General features: G+C 39.2%; 1 protein-coding gene across 1 annotated transcript in view; it reads left to right on the forward strand.

Annotated features, from left to right (window-relative positions):
• Nucleotides 1-15042, forward strand: part of grin2da (glutamate receptor, ionotropic, N-methyl D-aspartate 2D, a) — a 132411-nt gene that overhangs the window by 81582 nt on the left and 35787 nt on the right. Inside the window, exon 10 of the mRNA XM_039606139.1 lies at nucleotides 1919-2072. Coding sequence (XP_039462073.1) covers nucleotides 1919-2072 — 154 coding nt within the window. The remainder of the gene's footprint in view (nucleotides 1-1918; nucleotides 2073-15042) is intronic.

The following is a 15042-nucleotide window of genomic DNA, read 5'->3' on the forward strand; positions in this document are numbered from 1 at the left end:
TGAAAATGGAAGACTGATTAAAAATGGCTGTACGTGCAAACAGTCCATGCAATGCTTTTGATAAACCCTGTAAATTAAAACTTTGGTTGCTTCACTTGCAAAAAAAATTTGTTGTTTCCCAAATAGTCACGACACTAACTGTATATATAATTCCTAAAATTATTTGCCAAAAGAGTCCCATATACAGATTTGTAACACCCCACTGTTATTATCCAACTCACAGTTGATAACTGTATGAAACAATGTATCAATCAGTGCTTAAGATTTTAACAAATAAGGAGAAAGAACATTTTAGAGGAGGCTACTTCATGAGCCTGATGAAAAGCATCTCCGTTGTGTCTGCTGAGAGACTGCAGAGCCTTTTGTCTTCCACAGACTTTTGGTGCCAGGCCAGAACTGACTAATGAACTTCTGGTCAGCAGCCAGCTCCTCTAACCTCCACAGTCCCTCTGCTGCAGTCAAGTAACCTCTGTTTCCTGCCAGGTGAAACACCAACAGGGCTGTGAATCCCCTGACTTCTTCACCTTCTGTCTGCCTGAGCCTCGTTTACAGCTGCCTGAGGAGCTGTGAGGAGGACCACAGCACAGCTTCATGTTGCAAGTCATGACAAAAGGATCCCTATGCTGTTTGTTCAAGGTGTTTTAGTTATAGATAGTTATAGAGCATAACATTGTAGCTCTATCCTACCAACTGCCATCCATTGAGACCAAAGAGGTATATTTTGGTTAGTGCTTTTTGAAAATACACATTTACCAAGAGACCCCAGTCAAAAGATTATGCCACAGATTAAAAGAAGAGCTGGTCTGGCTACATTCCAAGAACTAATCCAAGAAGCGATGAAGAAAATTCCACCTGTTAATGTGACTGTCCAGTGCTTGGCTGGAAAACCTACATGATAAAGTGCCCTGAGCATTGCACGAGGTAAATTTGTGTGCTATAACTGCCTATAGTCTGTTCATCTTGTTGCTTTCTTATTTTCTGGTGAGAGTGAGAGGTTGGATCTTGCCAGGAAAAGTCAAGATTCTTCCTTGTGGGTTTTCGGTCTCCACCAGGACTGATCATTTCAAGAATTCTGTTCATAATTTTTAAGGACAAAACTTCTAGCAGTAGTCAGGGGATAGAGGGTGTCAGACTTGGTGGTCTCAGGAGCTCTGCTTTTGTGGTTCTCTCTGGGTGACCTGCAGCTTGGTTTGCAACTGATTGCAAAGCAGCTGGGATAGGCTTTAGCAGTTCCAAATCTGAGGCCATTGTTCTTAAAAGTAAAATGATGGAGTATCCACTGCAGGTTAGAGATGAGTCGCTGCCCCAACTAGAGGATTTGAAGTATCCTGTAATCTTATTCACAAGTGAGGGGAGAGTGAATTAGGACAACAACAAGCTGGTGAGGATGCTTCTCTGGTCTCTTGTGGTGAATAGAAAGCTGGGCAGAAAGCAAAAATTGTCGATTTACAAATTGATCTTTGTTTCTATCCTCACCTACAGTCACAAGTCGGTAGTGACTGGATAGTGACAGGTGTTGTTTGTGTGCCAACACAGAGTTTTTTTCCTCCAGGGTATGGACTTCTTTCAGATTTGCCACAGCACATCAGCTTAAATCAGGTGTTCTTGGTGTGTAGTAGCTGTAAAAGTCATTAAAAGCACTAAAAGTTTGTTATAGTTTTGCTCATATAAATAGGCACAGCATGCTGATCTGAAATGATAGGTCTACACAGAACCAAGTTCTGGCATTTCTCCTGCACAATGACTATGAGAAACTGTTGTTTCCTTGCCATCTATTACTGTATACCACAAAAATTTAAAAATTATTTAAAAAAAATTGAATCAGATTTGAGTGAATTTGTTTTTTCTTGGTTCTTTTTACCTTGTATATAATATTTTATAGTTCTTTGTGTTTAACTTCAGATCTCCTGTTTTACAGGTGGTGTCCAACAGGGCAGACATGGCCATCGGCTCACTCACCATTAATGAAGAGAGATCAGAGGTTGTTGAGTTTTCGGTTCCATTTGTGGAGACTGGCATCAGTGTCATGGTTTCGCGCAGTAACGGCACAGTATCACCTTCTGCTTTCCTTGGTAAGATGTTTTTAATAACGTACACTTTAGCATTCTATAAGTCTGTCATTTCTCCGCTCTCAAAGTTTAATAGAAATATTTTAGTGGAGTAGAACTAAGTCGAGGTGGGTTTAGTCAAGGAAGGCTGCAAAGTCAAGCTTAGTACCTGTAACATGCCTGCCTACCTGCAGATGCAAGCTACTTTGCAACCCATCTCCACCCTAGCTCCTTCTGTGTCATCTTGTGTCTTACTTACTGGGGTCAGGTTGTATATTTTCCCTTGGTATTGCTATCTGAGAAGTCTGAAGTTCTGGTGAAGTTTTTTAGTGAATTTATGCTGAAATTACTCATTTTTTAATTTAGCTTTTTTCAGTCTTTTTTCCCATGAAGTATTTTAATACTGAATCAAAACCATCAGGAAAAATTGGCAAAAATGCTTAAATCAATACCTTATTTGCTTCTATAAGCTGTGTCTAAACATCTGATAGAGCTCTGCCACTGGTGAAGAGCCGGTCTTACATCTCACAGTTTGAAAACCTCATCAATTCAAGTTTATTTGTATAACATTCAGAGTTGTTTCAATGAGGAGAGGCTCACCTACAATCCAAAAACAATAACTGACATTGCATTCGTAGTTTATGAGATTGCTGAATATGAACACCCTGGATTATAAGTCTATGTAGGAATGTTTATTCTCCATGTTCAGCTTTAAAGTAGGGATCATAAAGTCAGTAGTCTATTTGTATTCCACAGAATTCTGTATACACAACATTAAAATGGGATTTATAGATGTGCATGAAGCATCACAAACCATTTTCAAGCTCTCTAATGCAAAATGAAATTCTACTCTAAGTGGTGCTACATAAGGAGAAGGTAAGAATCCCTTTACAAAGCAGTTCAGGTCAGCTGTGGATGAAAGACGGGGGTAGACTGTGAAGAAAATATCGCTAAACTAAATTTTAATTTTAAATTTGTGCACTGCACTAAATGAAATACTGGGCTTATAATAGCCCCAGTAGAAAGCATAAAGAATATATACTTAGAAGCACTCACATGTTATGCACTCTCTCTGTGCCCTACTTAGCTGTGTAGTTTTGAAACAAACCAAAGGGGTTTTTGCTGTTTTATTTTTGTCATCAGTGGGATTTTATTCCCTTGCACAGGTAAAGATGAGCTCATCAAAATAATTGAAATTTACATGTTCAAATAGTTTTACTAAAAAGGCAAAAGAGACATCCTGACTGAGTCAGGTAGAGCTGTATGTAGTTATGTAGTGAGAGCTGTGTGGCAGTAGTTAGAGAGAGATTAGAAGAACAAACAGCTCTTAAAGTATTGACCAAATATCATTTTACCGCTAGTGTGGAAAATCCTTCTAAATCCACCTCATTGCCCAAGTGTTTACAAGAGGCCCCGAGGTCTTATTATACAGCAGGCTGGTACTCATGTAAAAGCAGAACATTTTTAACTTGGAGGCCTGACCTCCTGTCTCGTGTTGAATTTAAAGTTTTTACTGAGTTTTCTTGCTTTTGGTTTGACTAGCTGTTTGGCTGGATTTAGGCACCAAAACCACTTTGATCAGGTTAAAGAAAAGAACACAGTTTGTGTTAAAATACACTCTCGAATCTCAGTTTTATCAGTGTTGTGAATGGAGGATAACACAGGTGAAGGAGGCTGACTATACAGGAGCCACATATAGGACTGATTGCAGTGAATAATAATGGGAGGGAACAGTTAACATTCAAAGCAGGTGGTTCAAGGAGACTGAATTAAACGACTGTTCGAGGGGTCGTAATGCAAGACAGCCCTTGTCTTGGATATTTTCATTACATGCTTTTTCTAAAGCATGCACCGTGAAGATTGTGGAAGCTGTACAACTGTTTTACATATTAATATGAATTTTAACAGAAAATAAGTTTTATAGATAGCTACAAAAATGAAGGAAGCATCCTTTAATGTTCAGCTGAACACCCAGAAAGTTGATTCTGACTTCATCTCAGCTCACTGCAGGTTTCCCAAACCTTATAAACAGTCATTTGCATAATGGTCAAAACTTGCACAACTGACTAACATCGGGCTGTCAGAGCCATTGTTAGTCAGTCCCTTGTAGTTTCTCCTGCTGAAAACGCAATGTCAAGGTGAACACAATCAGCTTTGTGGGATTTCCTTACCTGGGCGATTTGTGAAGCATTTGTCAAGATCTTCAGCTGAACATTTTGTGATTAGAAAACTATTGTTTGCTGACCATCAACAACACCATGCAAATGCTGCACAGTCCTATCTATAATGGAGAGGACAGCTGTAACAGGGCATAGCAATTCAAAGTCAATCTGAATCAAAATTAATTTAATGAAACTGTGGGGTTATACGAGGTGCAAATAAAAATCTCAACTCAACTCCAGACAAAAACCATAGCTAAAACAAATTTAACGTAAGATGTATAAGACTTCAGCACTGCTGCTACCTGGAAGTCCTGCCGTGTCCACATCCACCTGCGTTAGACTGTATCTCTTATACAGTGTCACAACAGTGACCCTGCAACCTGAGTTTCAGAGGAGAGGACAAAGTTGCAGGGAGTCGAGTAGAACGTGACGGCAGTCACCGATAATCTTGGTTGCCAAACAATTTTTTACAGTGTTGAGGTACACAATGGTGCAGTACAAATCAGAGTTCGTTTGCCACGGGACATTACTGTGCAGCTCTGACCCTGGGGTCCTATTCACAATGCATGATGTCCAAAAATATAAGCTTGAACATCTGAGACTCTTTCACACTTCCTGGAACATGGTTATCATTAAATCACAACTACATGAGTCATCAAAAGAGGACCCAGATGCATAAGCTATTATTCACTAATGGACTTTACAATGCTTTAGTTTCCTTTAATCTTAAGGATTGTTGAAGGGTTAAATTAATGTACTAAAACAGCCTTGATAGCTTACATAACGCTGTACAGTACTGTACATTTTTTCTGAATTATATAAGTGGCCTTCATTTCTGGCGTGATTTTTTTCTTCCAATTGAAAAGGTTCAAGCTCCCAGCTTTGCATCTCAAAGCACAGCTCAAAATGCACAGTTAGCTTTACTATTCTCAACATTCAAAGAAGCCCCCACAGCAATCCAAGCTAACTTTTTTTTTCTCCAGTCAATTTTTAAAAATACAGCTTATGCCTCAATCAAAGTTGGCCTCTCCTAAGATAACACCTCTTAATTTACAAATCTTCTTAGACTAATTCCAGGCACCTCCAACCATGAAAAGATGGAATTTGAGAAGAGTAGAGAGTTGGAAGCAAAGAGAAATGACAACAAAGAAAGGGAGGGATGGATGAAGAATGTGCTTAAGAGAAAGAGATGGTGTTACACAGAGAGAGAAAGTCCTGTCATGTACCACTATAAACCCAACACAAACGAGAGAGAGAGAGGTTGAGTGGCTTTGATAGAGAGACTGATAGAGCTGTGTCAGATGCTCTCAGATATTTTAATCTGAGCAGCGGCTGGTTGACATGCTGCTCCGCATTTGTGTGTGTGTGTCGTGCAGACCAGATGAGATCATACCCTGTAGCAAAAATGACTTGTTAACACAGAGCAGCGTCTCAGGCGACTACTTTTTAAACCCTCCATCTGTGCTTAAAACCTGCCTGTGTGAATGAAGCGCACATTTTACTGCCACACATACTGTATGCATCAGACCTGCAGAACATCTATACACTGTATGACTAATTATATCATAAATAGCTGGAAATAATCTTCCTATCATATTGCCATGTATTGTCCGTTTCTCTATAGCCCTTAAAGCCCAGCCTGTAATAAAAGTGCAATGATTTTTTGTTCTATATTTTTGGTTGTTTAATAACAACCAAGTCTGCTCTAAAAGTTCACTAATATTCTTCCATCATAGACCTGACTCCTTCGCAGTACTCCTTAAGGGATTGATTTCATACTTGCACAGCTGCAGTAGTACATCTATCCATCTGTCAGAGGAGATTTAAGAGACAATCTGAAACATGTCATGGTTGGACGGAGGTGCAAGGCTCCCAAGGCCATTTTATCTTAAGTCTGCTGGGCCACAGGGCTGACAGCAAGTCCATACTGTTGCTTTGGCTGTTTGTGTGTGCGTCTGTGTGTGTATTGGCACACATGAACGCATGGAATATAAAAGAAAAAATTAAGGTCAAACAGAGGTAAGAGTGAGCACAAACACATAAGGAAAGGTCAGCGGTGAAGGAAATAATCAAGTGAGGAAGAAGTGCTCTGAGAGACAGGGCAATCCTTTCTGATGGAGGAGTCTCACCTAACAAGAGGTGAAGAGGGAAACACGTGCATGCCAACAACAGGCCAACTGTGAGAAAGCCAGCTGCAATATGTGGACGCACCGCATGATGCTGAACTTGTTTAACATGCACTTGCTGTTCGTTAGGCCTTGTGAAGAAAAACAGAATGAATGGTAATGAATCCTAGGGATCTGATACCATTGTGGGTGACACAGTGGTGTAGAGGTTAGCATTGATGCTTTGCAGCAAAAAGGTGAAAGGTTTGAATCCACCAGTGAGCTGCTGTCAGTTTAATTAGTGGTTCTAAATTGAACATAGGTTTAAATGTCAGTTGATGGTTAATGTGATGAGCTGGTGCACCTATGATAGATAAAATAGGCTCCAAAACCTAGAATTGGACAAGCAGTTAAGAAAATGTGTGTCATTTGTAAAATCTTTGCCTCTTTTTATTAGTTTTTGTTTCTCCTTTCAATGTGGAAGAAAAGGTCATTGGCTAGGGTTTTTATTATAACGATATTATCTTGATGATAAGAATCTCTGAAAATGTTAATGTATGAAATTAAAAGAGACATGCCACATTTGGGTTATTTTTCATATTTTTACATTTAAATGACAATACAGTAAATCCGTGAAGGTTCTCAGACATCCAGGTCATTGTAGTCTAAGGAGCTTGGAAAAAACACTGTCTGGACTTCTTTAAGTTGCTTGAAGACTTGGCGATCCATCTGCATCTAAAGGACAAAGGTCACCCTTTCGAGGACGCCAATGTTCACATTTTGGACAGAGAGGACAGATGGTTTGAAAGAGGAGTGAAAGAAGCCATTTACGTCCACTGTGAGCAACCATCTTTGAACAGAGGCGGTGGTTTACGAAACCAACTGTCTGCCATCTATAATCCAGTTTTGAGATCCCTTCCCAGACGCCTTAACGCCCACTCACATCCTGGGCCATCTGACCTCAGGAAATCACATGATAGGGTGGGGCCAGGTTTCACAATGAGCTCACCCGAAACCCTGGCTGATTGTGACCCACATCCGTTTTCACACCTTGGCTCGTGTGATTAGGTGTTAATGGGGGGGTCCATGTCCCTCTTGGGAGAAACTCCCACAGAGCTTAAATCTGGGACTTTCCACCATTTGACAGCAGAACTGAAGAGAGGTGAAACGTCTTCAAGCAACTCAAAGAAGTCCAGACGTTTCTTTTTTCCAAGCTCCTTAGACGACAATACAGTAAATTAAACCAACAAGAATAAAGCAGTACAGTACTTATAGAGGCTAATTTATCTTAAATAAAATAGATGCATTCTGCAGTGGACTCACTGGTTTGATGTCCTCAAAGTTGGGCTGAGCTCCTTCCTTCTGTTTTCAGTCTCATGCTCTTCTGTCAGGTTCTTGTACATGTTCAGTTTGAAAAGCATGAAAACATTTTCTACGGCTTTAAATATTTAAGACTGTCCTGCCGGGGTCCCCTTTTTTCAAACCTGACATCCTCTGAAGCAGCATTTTCTCACTAAAACCTTGTTTGATGTCTCTGCTCTGGTCTTTCTCTGAACTTTTCTTTCATGGTAGCAAAACATGACATGAGAATGCATGCAGATACCTCCTGCACTTTGAACTGCACATGTTTGAAATTTTCCAAGGGTGCCCTGTGCATATTCCCAGAACATTCTCAGGTTAGGGAATGATCCATTAATAATAAGGAAGTAACTTATTTATCCTGATTTGTTGTTACTCACATTTGATTGCATATCTGTAACTGTAAAAATGACTAATTAACAGATTTGAAATACCTAAACATTAATTTAATGAGCAAGCTTCTCTCAGCATCAATGAGAAAGATGAAATAAAAATGACTGTACAAGGATACTCAGAAAGAACCACATGCTTCCCCTGACCAGAGCAAAATGATCTTGATCCAGACCATGAATGAATGCATTTCTTTCCTTTTGCAGTTCTTCACATTTCTACCAAGTTTAATGAAATTCAGCTTGGTAGTTTATGTGTAACCCTGCTGTCATAGAGATGAATAAAACCATGCCAAACGCATGCTGCACTGCCGCCTCGACTCTCGCTTTTGGCAGAGAAATGGCTGACTCTGCAGTTTTTATTGTCCTGGTGCGTTTACTTCCCTGCAGCGTGCATTAGTGCTTCTTTCAAAGCGGGGTCCTCGGTGGCTTTAACTCTAGATCATAATTAAACCTGTGGGCAAATTATACTCTGCCATGACCCTCACAGTTTTCTAAAGATTTGGTTTCTTTGTTGTGCTACTGAATGAAAATGTTATTTATTATTTCTGTTTTTTATTCCTTTACATAATATTTTCAAATCTCTACAATCTAAACTCAGAGTAATAATTGTGACGTATTTAATTCTCTAAAGCCTCAGTGACCTTTGTGAATGTGAAATAGACACAAAGGTCTTATTACAGACACAGAAACTCCAGACTACAAAGCTGAGAGTGAGACAGGACACACACTCAAAGCCTGGATAATAACAAACACTTAAACTGTCAAGGGACCCAGTAAAGAGGGATGTGAAAATTGAGCGACTGAAGAGAAATAAAGACAGAGAAGGTGTGTGTGTGTGTGTGTGCGTGTGTGTGCGTGTGTGTGCGTGTGTGTGCGTGTGTGTGCATGTGTGTGCATGTGTGTGCGTGTGTGTGTGTGTGTGTGTGTGTGCGTGTGTGTGTGTGTGTGTTTGTTTTGTTGTTTTGAAGAATGGTCAGCTGCAGTAGAAAGGCTGCCACTCATATTGCCATTTCAGAGGTAAAAGCTTTTATACACTAACAGTAAAACAAAACTCCCAAGTCATAATTTGTGAGGAGCTTCTTAAGAGTTTCTGTGAGCTTAGTGAATTCAGCTTCTCAAAAAATTCTATGTGTGTGTGTGTGTGTGTGTGTGTGTGTGTGTGTGTGTGTGTGTGTGTGTGTGTGTGTGTGTGTCTGTGTGTGTGTGTCTGTGTGTGTGTGTTTGTGTCTCTACAAGTTAAAGTCAATAAAAGTGAGTGAACATTAGATAACTAGATAATGTTATCTAATGTTCAAAGACTACTTCACTGATTTAGCATTGCATTCTCAGCACTGTTGTGTCCAGATGGGCAGCTTATGAGCCAACAGGTGAAATTAAGCTGTATTTTTTTTCAAATGCAAGTAACTGTTTAAATGAAATATTATAATGTTTCATATTCCAATATTTCACTTTTCTCGAAGTTTTGTTATCATTCTATATTAAGAAACAAACATGACAAAGCAGCAGTGTTACAGTTGTTAATATTACCTCCTATACAGGATTCAGTCATTGTATTGGTATTAATATTCCCAGAGACATTAAAATATATGAGGTAACTGTACTTCTATATGTGTGCCTCTGCACAGTTAAGCTTCAAATGTGTAGTGGCAGGCAACCTACTTGTACTTATCGTTTTCCTTGGCCTGCTGTATACGTAATGCAGATTAGCATACCATTTACTGAAGTACTCTGGTGGGATGAGGCTGAGAAGGTGATCGTAATTGTTTATGGCACTCTGGATTAAGCCGGTAATTATACCAAATTGTTGTGAAACTTTGTGCACATGCTATAGAAGCAAATCAAATAACAACTACTTAAACTTGCGTTACAGCAATTCAGCTGTTTCTAATTGTGATACCATACCAACACCATGACTACCTGTGCATGCTGACCCAGTATCAGTGTTGAACTAGTAAGCTGTATTCCTCATTGTGAGCATTGGTGCATGAGGTAAAATCTCAAAATAAATTAAGCAGATGAACTGTATTTATGCACTTTATTCTTTAATGACATTACTGTGTTAAATATGTCATAACATGTTTCCTATGCTGTTCAGCTTCTAATTGCATAGATCAGTTAAATCAGCACTCAGTTTTATAATGTTGTTACCATTCTCACTAAAACAGACTTATGACATAAGGTGACTTTTCTGGGTTATTCCAACTCTGGTTCTGTAGAGAACTAGGGTCACCAGTTTGAATCTGTCTATTACTGCTGGGAACATGCTGGCAACCAAATTGAATTAATAATATTGTCACTTTACTAAACAACCGCTGCTAAAATGCCCTTGAGCAAGGCCACATACACCTTATTAACCCAACCCTAGCTTCTTGTACTCCAGTGGCTCTGCTTGCTGGCACCAGTACCAGACTGTGGTTAAAGCTGGTGGCTTCCAGGTGTGAATATTAAAGAGTCCATCTTTGAAAAAGAGCACGTGTGTTGAATTGACTTTCCCTGTTTAAATGCACTCCTCTGCAAAATGGTGATGTAGCTGCTGGAAACCAAACATCACTGAGAGAGTACATAACAGAATGAAACAATACAGCTCAATGGATCCTAACTCAAAGCTAATAGCACTACAAAACCCAGCAGACTCATGTCATCGATAAGTGAAAGTGAAATAAACCTGATCAAGTTCAATTTTGATTCAACCACACAAACACACAAATACCTCCCGACACCTGCAGGTCAATAAATCCACTGCTGTGTCTAATCTGAACTCACAATTCCCCAAACTTTGCTTGTTCAGCGTTCGCTGCTGCTGAGTTTGAAAATGCCTTTACACCAAAGAATGTAATCAAACACATCGAATCACCTTTAAGTCACTTCCCTCAGAATATACCTAAGAGAAGCTCGGCACTGCTTACAAAACTCATACAGGAAATGCTTTGAAATGGTTAAAGAAAAAAATCACTTGAAATGTCTCACAGATACACAAAAGTGACTGGCTACAAAATAGTCATTTGTTTGATGCTTAATTGAAATTAAGTACAAGCCACAGAAATGTTGTTTGTAATTCTTTAAACCCACTCGAGCATTGCAACACTGCTGCAGTTCTGCTGCTATTGCCACACAAATTAGCTGCTTTACATTTTGCTATCAATTTATCTACGACCATGGCAGCTTAATTCTATCTAGTGACGCTGCAATAAATCCTTTTTTTCTGTGGGCACTTCAACAAGGACCGTATTGATTCTTCATTGGTGCCATGCCAGGCACATGTACATTAACTCTGCTTGTAGTGGTTTTGTTCCATTGCACTGTAGTCTGTCGTGCCTGTGAAGTGTTCCTAAAATTAGATATTACAAAGATTATTCTACTCGGTAGTATAATTTTCAACATTCTGTTAATGACTGTTATTATGTACGCTCTCCTCTGCTATAACACTAAACACAGAAAACAAAACAATCATTAAACCATTTTCTTTGTATAGGAAAAGTCATTCACAAAACAAGCAGGCAACCAGTATTTATTTATTGGCTTTTGTTAAAAACTTCACTGAGTGCTTTTCAAAAATCAGAACGCGTCATTCAAAACTAGATTTAGAACCTGAAAATAAATAAATTAATATGAAAATTTAAAGAAAAGTTGAAGAAAACATTTAAAGCGACAGTGGGCTAGATTCAGCACAAATCCAGCAAACGTATCCATCCAGTCCAACTCTTGATTTAATTTAAAATCATTATAAATTTATAATTCATTGATTCTTATGCAACTTTGATGTTGTTTTTGTGACACACAGTTTATTACATTATTAATCATCCATAATGTTGCATGGCAAACTTAAGAGGGTTTCACATATACTAAAACAAACTCAGCATTTATTTTCATTGTAAAACTTTAATGTGGGTTGCAATGAATAATGTTTTATACTAAAAAAACAAACAAACTATTGTTCTGTACTCATCCTTTTCCCTGGGACTGTTGTTCATCTATCTTTTTTAAATGTTCTTTCTCTCTAAATGACATTTTAAGGTTGAGGTGACTTTATTGTCTCCCTAAAGGAGAAAACTGTTTTGCATGAAAGGAACTGCTGCATGAAACCAGATATTACTAAACATCACAATAAAAACATATTAAATGGGTGCACATAAAAAAGCAACATCTGAGCAAAGCTGTTTGCACTGTCAACCTTAAACTGATGCAAACATGCACATCTTCATACATAAATTGCAAGCGCCAGCACCTCTCGCTTTACATGTTTAACAGCACACAAGCTATTGGTAAAAACTGCAGTTATCTTGGAGCCTCCCTGCTGCTCCTGAAGAACTTGTTCTTTAATAAATGTAACTGTCAGGTGGACAGATTGTTTCAAACGATTGTGTTTAAACAGAGGGACCTTGTGCACACATATTGTACTTACACACTTGGGAAGAAAGATTAAATCCTCGCTCTCCAAAATGATCTTATTTGTAGGCAGATCTGTATTTCATTCTGGATAGTCAAACAAAGATTAGTTTGCAAATATTAAATGGACTGGTTCTTGTGCATTTCTACTCTACCTGAGCACTCAACGTGCTTTAAATGACATGTGTTATTCACCTATTCGTACAAGCATTTTTTCCTGTGCCTAAGTGCTTTCCGTCAGTGATTTGCCCAAGAATATTTGGCATGTATATTGGAACGGCAGGGATCAAACCACCAACTTTCCTGTTAGTAGATGACCCACAGCCACCCCACCTAAAGCACACCATCTGAAACTGATTAGGTCAGATATAGCATCAAAAGGAGAAGCTGGTGTGGAGCTGGGTTGCAAAGTAGCTTGCAGATGCATAGCAACTTTAGGCGGGCGAAAGCAGCGTAAACCACACTCCCAGATGGAATTTGTCATTTTAAGTTGTGTAATCTGAGCCATCAGGTTGATATGGGCTGGCACTGACATCAGCTCTTTTGCTGTGATTTCAGCTAAGCTTGATTTTGTGCCTGCTTGTACGAGCATTAAGCTCGATTAAAATTCAGGTCTTTAGCCTCCTTGTGATTATGATGCATATCTAGTTTCATGCTTTTTGTGTTAAAAATGTATCATCCATGCATGATTTATTTGAAAATGTTTCTACCAAAATTTAATAAATGAAAATGATTATCATAAACAGAATGAAATGAAATTATTATTCAATTTAACAATGAAAACCTAGCTGAAATTGTAATGCATCATTGCAGTCCTTGTGGCACACGGGTTGGCAGCCCATGCAGCCTTAAAAGCATATTAACCCTGTCTGGCAGTAAGTTTAATGGATAAATCCTGAGCCTCTCCACCTGCTCCCTCACTATGTGTCTCTCTGCACGGGAGCCACAGCTAAAAGCCTCGTATATAAACAGTGCTTGATACTCTTTGGTATGTCAGCACACAGTCACGTTTGATTTAGCATCTCATCCTGGAAGTAACACAGGGAGAGACTAAAGTGTTGATGAGGCGACCCAGTAGCTCAGCCCATCTCTCCGGTGCTGTTTGATTAGTGTTACATCTGCCAATGTCGGTCTAGGCAGCAAATCCCTCACTAATTTGGCAAATCTCAGAAGAATCTGCTTGTTTCCTCTGCCGGCGGTTAGACTAGCACCCATTACTTGATATGAGGAGAGACAATTTCCTCCTGTCTACATCCAGACGTCTAACAATTTAATACAAGACTGCTCATTTGCTGTGTCATGCAGCTACACAGTGGCAGAAACAGAAAGTGTCAATGTGTAAAATTATTTAGCACACATTTCTTTTCCTGAAATGTATAATATATGGATGCTCGCTCCATATTCATGGACATAATAAAAACATTGAAATCAAATCCCTGACTCGGACTTAGATGTTTTATATCATTTTTGATTAAAATATTTACATCCCATTCGATATTTCATCACTTCTGTGATCCTTCCTGCTTTGAGATATGTCTTTCCTCTCATTACAATTTTTGTTTTGGTTGAATTTACTATGAATCTGAGCTGAGACAGAACAGAGCCAACAACAGAATGACCTACAGTATCTAGCTTTGTTACTATCTTGGTACTACATATCTTGGTTTCTATTTCTCTCTGTATTTTTCAAAATGTTCAAATGCAGTCTTTTTACAAAGGCAAAAAAAGCTCAGTTGTACCAGTGGTAAGGTCCCACTTAGAGCTTGACACTCTGCAGTGTCTGAGTATTTCAGGGTAAAAGGATCAAGCTCCTGTCTAAATTAATATGGAGCGAGCCATAACTACAATTTCAATGGTTACTGGGATGTGAAAACTGTGTTTACTGTATAGAATCAACCGTCAGAGTGGATAAAACCCTGTAACAAGTTCAGTGACTTTGCACCAAAATATAGTTTAAAAAGTTTTTTCTTTTTTTAATTTCACTTGGAGGTTGAAATAAAAAAGTGATTTCATTTGCAGGTTGGGGCAGCACGGTGGCACGGTGGTTAGCACTGTTACCTCACAGCAAGAAGGTCCTGAGTTCAATTCCACTATCAGGCCAGAGTCTTTCTGTGTGGAGTTTGCATGTTCTCCCCACGTTTGCGTGGGTTCTCCCGGCTTCCTCCCACAGTCCAAAGACATACACTTAGTGGGGATAGGTTAATTGGAAACACTAAATTGCAACCTGTTCAGTGTGTACCCTGCCTCTCGCCCTAAGACAGCTGGGATAGGCTCCAGTGCGACCTGTGACCTTGAAAAGGATAAGCGGAAGTGAATGGATGGATGGACTTGCAGGTTGTACTTGTACTACAGACACTATGATTGTCTGTAGCTCATCCCAGCAAACTATCTAACAACTTCTCTTTGTTGCTGCCTCTTGTTTAGGTGAGGTTCACAGTGACATTTAGAAACGTGCAGTGAAACGTTTTTGCTTGCTAGTTTAAAACCCTGTGCATATTGGAGGAGCAGACTTTTTTTTATAACATCCACTGCACCAGAAAAAGTTGGTGCATAGGATGACAAGGGTCTTCTCAAACTTATAGTTGTTAGG

Source organism: Oreochromis aureus, linkage group 22 (assembly GCF_013358895.1).
Source record: "Oreochromis aureus strain Israel breed Guangdong linkage group 22, ZZ_aureus, whole genome shotgun sequence".
NCBI lineage: Eukaryota > Metazoa > Chordata > Actinopteri > Cichliformes > Cichlidae > Oreochromis > Oreochromis aureus.